This window comes from Tachypleus tridentatus, chromosome 12, assembly GCF_004210375.1.
Source record: "Tachypleus tridentatus isolate NWPU-2018 chromosome 12, ASM421037v1, whole genome shotgun sequence".
Classification (NCBI taxonomy): Eukaryota; Metazoa; Arthropoda; class Merostomata; order Xiphosura; family Limulidae; genus Tachypleus; species Tachypleus tridentatus.
In genome coordinates this window covers 135,034,097-135,044,492 of record NC_134836.1, presented here as the reverse complement: position 1 = coordinate 135,044,492, position 10,396 = coordinate 135,034,097, and the positions used below count along the sequence as shown (strand labels likewise).

Below are 10,396 nucleotides of genomic sequence, written 5' to 3'. Positions count from 1 at the left end.
AAACTTGTAACAGTTGTCCACTGAAGATGTTTGTTGAATGGTGTTAACTCATAACACAATTGTGTACTGGAGATGGTTGTTGAATGGTAAAAACCTACCACACAGTTATCCACTGGAGATGGTTGTTGAATGGTGAAAACCTACCACACAGTTGTCCATTAGAGGTTATTGTTCAATGGTTTTGACTTGTAATACAGTTGTCCACCAAAAATGGCTGTATAATGAGAATATATATTATACTCTTGAAGAGGTAACTGTTCCAGTTTTGTTTGCTTGAAAGCTTTGTTTCAACCACAGCATTAGCTTGTGTACAAATTGTGAATGTAAAATGCCACTTACTTATAAAGCACATCTGTAATTACTACAAACATACATTGAGTTGCTCTTGTACAGTGTGATGGTTTCACCATAGACCTGCACTCTACTAGGTGTTAACCCTATACTAGTAGGAAACTTTTATAGGACATCTAAAAATGCAGTAACAACTCTCTTACATTTAATGATTTTTGTCTGTAGTGGTGCAGAAGTTTTTCTTTTGTTGCAACTCAATCATCTAAGGAGGAAAATGTCTGAATTTGTTGTCCTAGGTTATGATTACATGGTAGTGACTCATACATATTGAGACAGAGTTCTAGCCACTTCTGTTTGGTTTTACATCAACATATGAAACAATATTTCAGAACTGTATACATATACTAACCACCAGACCCAAAGAAAGAGACAGACAGTATAAATTAACAGATATGTTAGCATTCATAGCTATCAGCTCCTATGAGCCTGCTGCCGACTGTGATTAAACGGACTTGTTGAATGTGTGAACTTCTGAACATGTGTAGGGGAGTAACATCTGGCTTGTAGCAGGTGATTCTCAACAGATTAGGACATCATCAATACAGTTTGTGTAGCATTTCTGAAGTATTGTTACTATATGGCTTGGAATTTTGCAGGCTGAACTAAGCTCCAAGACAGCATGATGGGTGACATCATTTTGTGAAGCCATATAATGTGTGGTGAATACATTCAGGTGTTGTATCTGCAGGTTTTTTTGCTCCAATATCTTACTAGGCTACAGTATTGCAGCTCATTTCTACTGACACAGCTTCAGTCAATGATATAAAGTTTCTAGTAATGTCTCTTGGAGTCACAGAAAAGCCATATAAGGCTTGAAAATTGTTGAAAAGAGCTTTTTTTTTCTGAAAAGTATTAAAATAATACATATCAATATTTCTTACTAATAGATGTTGCAGAGATGAGTACAATGTGTATATAGTGTTTCTTTTCTTTCCAGTCTACATTCACATGCTGAACAAATTTTGTAAACATTTTAGTGAAATATGATTTATTTTAATATACATTTTGGCTTTCAAGAAATTCTTAAGAAATGTTTAGAAATTCTTTAAAAAGTACTTGAAATTGATCTGAGCAATTCAGTATGTCAGAATGTTTTTTTTTTTTTGGAAGTTAACTGTCTTGTTATGTTCTATGGTTGTAAGGTTCTGTTTTCTATTGGACTGATGTTATACAATCTCAATTAATCGGCAAACAGTGAGCCTAAACAATTCTAAGTACGTGCTTAAGTGATATAAATAAATCTTCCTTTGCTCTTTTATCAAGATCTACTTATAATATTGTGCCATTCTTTTTGTTAACACTTGTACTGATTCGTCTTTATTGGTGGTCATTCTGTTAGATATTTAACCAGACAATTAAGTTTTCACAAAAACAATACTCACGAAATAATAACTTACGCTCCACCACTAGTTTGTGTCACTTATATAAAAAGAATACGTCATTGAAAAATCATCAAATATCACATGAAATCACTAGAAAATAGTTAAGGTGAGAATAAAAAACAATGTCAATACATATCAGTGTTGTTTTTTTCGTTCACTTTATAACGATAAAAATTGCTTAAATGATTATGACACTTACACCCTTTAGTTTATATGTTCGCTTATCGTTTCGCAGTTAAATCTTGTGTTCAGTCTCTTTCTTCATGTCAACATTCAGATTAACTCGTTTATATTGTTGTAATGGTTTCTACTTGGGAAAATTTAATGCAAGGTCCAGTAAATGATTTTATAACGTTGTTAGCATTGAATGGATTCTTTTCTATTACTTCGTAAATATAGTACGAAGTCTAGGCCATACATCCATAATCAACTGATTTATTTCTTGAAAAATATTTACTATGGTACATGTTATATTCCACGTTGGCCTAACTTTTAAAATAAACGATTTAACAGAAAACGAAACTAATTGTACCTCCTCCTACCTCACAAATAAACTTGCACGCTAAGTAAACAAACGTCATAGTCTTACTACTAAAATACCCACTATTTATTCATTAATTAACATATTGATCATTAGTTCAGTTACTCTTACATTTATGCAATTCCAGTTTTAAACTTACTACACGAAATTTCTCGATCAAAACATCATAACTGTCATTCGTTCTCTCGAGCAGAGCAGACAAGCACACCAATCAAAATATTAGAAACACAATGGACCAAGTAACTTGTAAGTGCTAAAACGATGGCGATTTTGAATCAGCGAATGCCGGTAATATCACTTTCTTTAAAATTGTAAGTTTTTTCAAATAAATTTCAGTAATAAAAATTGCTTAAATATATGTCCTTTGTTCCACAATTTTCAATACGTTCTCAATCAGTTGTTTTTAGTACAAAAAGAGAACCACGAGTAATTACAATGTATTAACATTTTTGCAGTAAAATATATGAAAAGTGTTTATTTCTTCACGGCGAGTGTCACCTAGCAGATAGAATGCCGAACTGTAGTTGAGAGAGTTCGTGGTTCGAAATTGCAATAACCATTGTACATGCTTTACACTTTCAGCTTAAGTAACAGTTTAAAAAGAAACTATTATTTCCGATTTTAGTTTAAGGTTAACTGTGGAGGCAGCATGTGCTGATAACTTATTACTGGCTACTATTTTTCTCTTGTCAGAAGTTCTAAAGTGTGACGAATATGTCTAACTTGTGAAGCACCTGTCATGACTGTATTTCAGAACGGCTGGTATTGGTGCTAACACTTTTATTGATAACTAAAGAACAACGTTTCGACTTCCCTAGGTCATCTTCAGGTTAACCTGAATGTATTTCAGAACGGCTGGTATGGGTATGGTCATCAAGATTAAAACGTTGTTCTCTGCTTATCAGCAATAATTTTAGAAAAAAAAGACATTTAAAGCATATGTATATGTTTTCTTATAGAAAAACCACTTCGAGCTATCTGTTGAGTCCACCGAAGGGAATCGAACTTCTGATTTTAGCGTTGTAAATCCGTAGACTTGCCGCTGTACTGGCGGGCGATCATTGAAAGTAGTATTGTCTTATTGCAGTTACAAATAAGCCTACAAGTTGTAACTTAACGCCATAAGCAATATTTTTTGTACCAATCTTGTGTTTTTTAATTACAGTAATAGTAAATCATTACTAAATAACTATAGGTTATTTTTATTTCTTTGTCGTGTTTCACATTAAGTTTAATTAGTGCTTCTTTTACAGTTATCTTGTGTTAAAAACACAACGTTTTATTAAAAAGTTCTAAGTAATTATGTTTCGCCCTCTCACGGAGCTAGAGAGACATATTAATGAAATGGCTACTACGAGGTGAGAGCACGTTTTTTCCTGACGATATAATGTAATTGTAATTAATTTTTTGATGAAACTTTAAATATTGTGCTCTTTATCGTTATCTTTATAAATGTAGACTATTGAAATACAAAAGTTTTTTAAGTATGTAGTTGTCTCATGATACTATTGGAATAATATTGGTATTATTCATAAATTATCATGAATAATAATAGTTTAATATTTAAATATGAAATTATTTTGACTCATAAACTTTTCGTAGATTCTATGGGTATGCGTAATATTAATGTGTTAAGTTTTAACTTTAAATTTTATGAACCTTGAGGTCTCCAATCAGTGTAATCGTAGGCTTTTGATAGAGCGGCACGACTTACAAATTCTACTGATAACACTATGTAACACAAATTTTGAATAGTATGTTTTCTTAATTGCTTATGTTGTAAAAGTTTAGAAAATGGCCATTATTCCCTTCAAACTTTGCTTTTGTGACCTGGATAATGAAATTTAGAAATTAACCTATTTTATATGTAAAAAAGGCAAATTTGCACATTTTCATTTACATGAGGTCTGAATAAAACAACAAATGAATCAAGATTTACATGTATTTATACTAAAGTTACACAAAAATGTTTAGAAGTAAGTAGTTTTTCAAGATTTGCGACTTTATATTTAGGGGCTGATATGTGAAAGTGATTAACATTAGTCTCCCATCATGTTTTCGTATATGCTTCCAGGTCACAAAAGCAAAGTTTAAAGAGAAAAATAGGTCTTTACCATTTACTTTAGGCATAAGTAATTGGAAAATAACACTTTCTGCCCAGGAACAAGAAAAAGTTAAAATTTTGTTACATAGTGTAATTCATCACATTAGATATTGACAGATACATGCAGTCTAATTACCACTAAGTTATTATTAGATTTTTGGGAATATTTTTTAAGAAAACCCTGTTGTAGCAAATTAGAAAATAATGATTTATATGAGCTATGATATTGTTGAATACTTTTATTCTCCAATAAATACTATGCTTTTAAATCACTATTTGTTTATGCATTACTGGATTACCATAATATGCTTTGGTATACAAGTAAGAAAATGTTGGATAATTTTGAAATGGCAACATTTTAAAAGTTGGTTAAATAACATCCACTTAGTTACATATAACTTGGTTGAGGTTTTGTTCACTTTTTATCAACTGTAATTACTACATTAAGATTGAATAGCTAAAGAGATGGGCCTAATTGTGATACATCTAAATGGCCATCATACTACTTAAACTTAATTAAAGTTGTTCACTTTACTACATCATGTTACAGTTAAACATGACAGTTTGTTCACTTTACTACATCATGTTACAGTTAAAAATAACAGTTTGTTTGCTTTACTACATCTTGTTACAGTTAAAAATAACAGTTTGTTTGCTTTACTACATCTTGTTACAGTTAAACATGACAGTTTGTTTGCTTTACTACATCTTATTACAGTTACACATGACAGTTCACTCTACTACATTGTTACAGTTTGCTCACTTTACTACATCTTCTTACAGTTAAACATGACAATTTGTTCACTTTACTACATCTTACAGTTAAACATGACAATTTGTTCACTTTACTACATCTTGTTACAGTTTGTTCACTTTACTACTTCCTGTTACAGTTAAACCTGACAGTTTGCTCACTTTACCACATTGTTACAGTTACACCTGACAGTTTGTTCACTTTACCACATTGTTACAGTTAAACCTGACAGTTTGCTCACTTTACCACATTGTTACAGTTAAATGTGACAGTTTGTTCACTTTACTACATCTTGTTACAGTTAAACCTGACAGTTTGTTCACTTTACTACATCTTGTTACAGTTAAATGTGACAGTTTGTTCACTTTACTACATCTTGTTACAGTTAAATGTGACAGTTTGTTCACTTTACTACATCTTGTTATAGTTAAATGTGACAGTTTGTTCACTTTACTACGTCATGTTACAGTTAAACGTGACAGTTTGTTCACTTTACCACATCTTGTTACAGTTAAACCTGACAGTTTGTTCACTTTACCACATTGTTACAGTTAAATGTGACAGTTTGTTCACTTTACCACATTGTTACAGTTAAATGTGACAGTTTGTTCACTTTACTACGTCTTGTTACAGTTAAACCTGACAGTTTGTTCACTTTACCACATTGTTACAGTTAAATGTGACAGTTTGTTCAATTTACCACATCTTGTTACAGTTAAACCTGACAGTTTGTTCACTTTACTACATTGTTACAGTTAAATGTGACAGTTTGTTCACTTTACCACATTGTTACAGTTAAACCTGACAGTTTGTTCACTTTACCACATTGTTACAGTTAAACCTGACAGTTTGCTCACTTTATCACATTGTTACAGTTAAATGTGACAGTTTGTTCACTCTACCACATAATGTTACAGTTAAATGTGACAGCTTGTTCACTTTACTACGTCATGTTACAGTTAAACATGACAGTTTGTTCACTTTACCACATTGTTACAGTTAAATGTGACAGTTTGTTCACTTTACCACATCTTGTTACAGTTAAACCTGACAGTTTGTTCACTTTACCACATTGTTACAGTTAAATGTGACAGTTTGTTCACTCTACCACATAATGTTATAGATAAATTTGAAAGTTTTGTGTCACTGTACTGTGTGATTTTATTTTTGCTCAATAGAAGGTAATTGTTGTTTTCACTTCTTTACAACAGAAAGAAATTGAGCAATGTTACTGTGGATGAATTCATGATGGGAGAACTTTCATCAGATGATTCTGAATTATTAGAAAGTTCAAGAATTTTTAAAAACATTGCAGTGAAAAGAACTTCTGAAAATAATAAATCCATAGGAATAAAAAAAACTCAAAAATCACCAAGTAATGAGAATAACATGATGTCCAGGTACAGTATTATTAAATATTGTTTTATATTTAACAGTGGATATCCTAATTGGACATTAATGAAAAAATGTTGTTTGAACACAAATTTTAAAATTTTCTATCAATTATAGTGGACAATTATTGAGAGCCACCTTCTGATAGCCTTAATTAAATAAGAAATGGACTACAGATGGTTGAATGTACCAGGTTACTGAGTATCTCACAGACCATAAAGGTTAAGTGTATTTAGGGTACTGAGTATCCTGCTACTCTGTTTTTCTTTCTTGTTATTTTCAGGACCAGACAGATTTACTTTTGTCTATTTCCTCTCAAATGGAGTTTAGGACTTTGTATTTTTTACAGACAGAGATTCTGTTGAATACAATAATGGTAGATAATTTTAAATGTATGATTTATGGTCTGTTGAATACAATAATGGTAGATAACTTTAAATGTATGATTTATGGTCTGTTGAATACAATAATGGTAGATAATTTTAAATGTATGGTTTATGGTCTGTTGAATACAATAATGGTAGATAATTTTAAATGTATGGTTTATGATCTGTTGAATACAATAATGGTAGATAATTTTAAATGTATGGTTTATGATCTGTTGAATGCAATAATGGTAGATAATTTTAAATGTATGGTTTATGGTCTGTTGAATACAATAATGGTAGATAATTTTAAATGTATGATTTATGGTCTGTTGAATACAATAATGGTAGATAATTTTAAATGTATGATTTATGGTCTGTTGAATACAATAATGGTAGATAATTTTAAATGTATGATTTATGGTCTGTTGAATACAATAATGGTAGATAATTTTAAATGTATGGTTTATGATCTGTTGAATACAATAATGGTAGATAATTTTAAATGTATGGTTTATGATCTGTTGAATACAATAATGGTAGATAATTTTAAATGTATGATTTATGGTCTGTTGAATACAATAATGGTAGATAATTTTAATGTATGATTTATGGTCTGTTGAATACAATAATGGTAGATAATTTTTAATGTATGATTTATGGTCTGTTGAATACAATAATGGTAGATAACTTTAAATGTATGATTTATGGTCTGTTGAATACAATAATGGTAGAAAATTTTAAATGTATGGTTTATGGTCTGTTGAATACAATAATGGAAGGTATATTTAAATGTATGGTTTATGGTCTGTTGAATACAATAATGGAATGTAAATTTAAATGTGTGGTTTATGGTCTGTTGAATACAATAATGGTAGGTATTTTTAAATGTATGGTTTATGGTTTGTTGAATACAATAATGGTTGGTATTTTCAGATACTCTAAATATATGGTACCCATATCTTAAGATGAACTGACTAGTCACTTTCTTAGGACACCTATCTAACCTTTGACAGAGACAGTAGTTGAGACTCACCACAAGATGTTTTGTTCTGTAGAGCTAGTTCAGAGAACTGTTTTAAGTACAACACTCAGGTTCATGTTAGTTTTGATTATTTGGTTTGAGACCTGTTTTGTGATAGAAGAAAACTTTGTTTGATAACTTATCCAGCTATATAATTATAATTCACAGTTGCAGTATAAAAAAATAACTGACATTACAACACATGATTGTTATCAGTAGGCATTTCTTTAAACTTCACATAAATACTTAGGCCATAGATCAAACCAGCTTAATTAACAAATAAAAGAACACAACTAAAGTTGTCATGGTCTCTTGGTGAAATAAAGAGTTACGAGTTTGGAAAATCATTTAAGTGGCCTATTATTGATGTCAATGTGATAGGCTGTCCTGAACAGCCTTTCTATTTATGTTAAATACACTTTATTTGTAAGCCTTTACTAATGTCTTCTGGTTTATTTCTTTTCCTAACTTTTGCTATACTAAAAACTGTAAGTACACATGTTTCATGCACTAGTTTACTCAGTTCTTTTTAACATACTGTGATTTTATAATTTTGACCATTATATAGATCATCATTCTTGGATTATCACCATTGGAAAAGCAAAAACAGTGTCAAAGTGAAGATCGTCGGCTAAATTATCTAACCTGCTGGTATATTGTCATCTGACCACCACTGATATTGAGCTCTCAGTGCAGTTTTACAAATGTTTAATGGTTGTTGTACAAGAAAGGATATATTATAAACAAGTATCTATAGGCAAGAGGTTTAAATGAATTATATTAATAAATATTTTGTAAAGTAAAATTTATTTGTAAAAACTTTAACTTTTCAGTGATGATGACCAAGGTGTGGCTGATCATAAAGCTTCATTACAGAAGTTGAAAGAAAAAGATCCAGAATTTTATGATTTTTTGAGAACAAATGATGATGAGTTATTGAACTTTGACACATCAGAAGATGAAAGTGAAAACGATGATCCTGAAAAGCTGGATAAATATCACAAGTTACCAGATAAACTTGAGGTAAGGGATTGTTTCTATTATTATATTAATAACCCTCATATGTTTGTAAGCCTTGAATCTTTTAGTCTTTTACAGTAAAGATTGTTTTCTGTTGTTTATTATATAGTCGTAATTAGTCCACATAATTTTAATTGAGATTGTTGTCATTATGATTATTTCAGGCTTCTTTGTTGCCATAGTTTTCACTTGGCTAACACAACTTAAACTTATGTAGCATAATTTAAGATAAATAATTAATATGAATTCAAAATACATGAAACTTCAAGCTGGATAGATACGTGATGTGTGTTTAATTATGGAAAGTTAAATCTTTAGTTTATTAATTCACTTTTAAAAGATTTTTAAATCCATAAATTTGTTAATTACATATATGCTTTAGTGAACTAAAGAATTATGTATAATAATTTGAATGTTGTACATTTGTGTTTCTTACAAATTTATTATTGGTTTTTATCCTATACATTTCCCAGTATTTTTAAGAAGTGTGTTCCTTATGATATGTTTGCTTAATTAATGTGCTTTTCCAGACCAGAAAAAATCCCACGTTATCACTTCCATTCAGCAGAGTGTTGGTGTAGAGGGCAGTGGAACTTCAACTCACATGTTGTACCTTTGTATGGTACAGCATGGAGGTTCACATTCTACCCGGCTTTTGCATTGTTCTGTCAGTAGAGTGAGGTTATGTATATTGTTTAGAGGCACCCAACTTGTGTGTGGTGAGACCAGGAGGCTGATGTGCTCTAAGTTTTGTATGGTTCTACCCAGATGAGTGTGTTGCTTTAGAGTAGATTCAAGACATTACAGTTCACACCTTCCTTTGCGACCCCTCATCCTACGATCACCTGGATGTTGGTTCTCAGTGAGTTGCTTTGGATTAAAGAGAGAAAAATATTAACATAAGTCCTCAAATATGTGTTGGTTATGATTTCCAGTTTTGTAGTTTTTCTTTGTATTCTCTACCTCATTGTGGTGAGTCCCAAAAGTTGGTGTTGCACATGTGCTTCAGTTTCTGTGGGTCCTATCTATATGATGGTGTTGTGGGAAAAGGTGCTCCCTCTACTCAGAAGTTTCTCTCTTTCCTGAGGCTGCTTTTGTGTTGAGGGTTTCAGTCTCGTGGTCGTGAATTTGCACATGTGCCCCATTTAGTAGATTGGTTTGACATATATATATATAATTCAGTTTTTCTGAATTTGAAGTTAAGACCATGTGGACCTTCCTTCTACCACAGGTTCAATGTAGTAATTTTGATGTTGGGTGGTTTTGGACTGGAATTGACTGGCCACATACAGCTTGTTGGGCCATAGTCACTTTACACCTTGGAGCACGTTTTAGATTTCCCCACATTCCTGACTGTAGGTGGTTCTTCTACAGTCTTTATTCACCAAGCTTGGGATTCTGTTATTTTGTAGTTCAGATTCAAACCATCTGATATTTTTTTTCCCTCCCACCTTCCCTCTGTA

At 31.4% G+C, this 10,396-nt stretch overlaps 1 protein-coding gene across 2 annotated transcripts in view; it reads left to right on the top strand.

Annotated features, from left to right (window-relative positions):
• The first annotated feature begins 3,509 nt into the window (after positions 1 to 3,509).
• Positions 3,510 to 10,396, top strand: part of Noc2 (Nucleolar complex protein 2) — a 46,600-nt gene continuing 39,713 nt past the window's right edge. The window contains exons 1-3 of one of the 2 annotated variants that reach the window (XM_076472382.1): positions 3,510 to 3,632; positions 6,344 to 6,532; positions 8,747 to 8,936. In XM_076472382.1, coding sequence (XP_076328497.1) covers positions 3,577 to 3,632; positions 6,344 to 6,532; positions 8,747 to 8,936 — 435 coding nt within the window. In that variant the 5' untranslated portion in view covers positions 3,510 to 3,576. Of the gene's footprint in view, positions 3,664 to 6,343; positions 6,533 to 8,746; positions 8,937 to 10,396 lie in introns of both variants that reach the window. The other variant, XM_076472383.1, reaches the window with a different exon arrangement.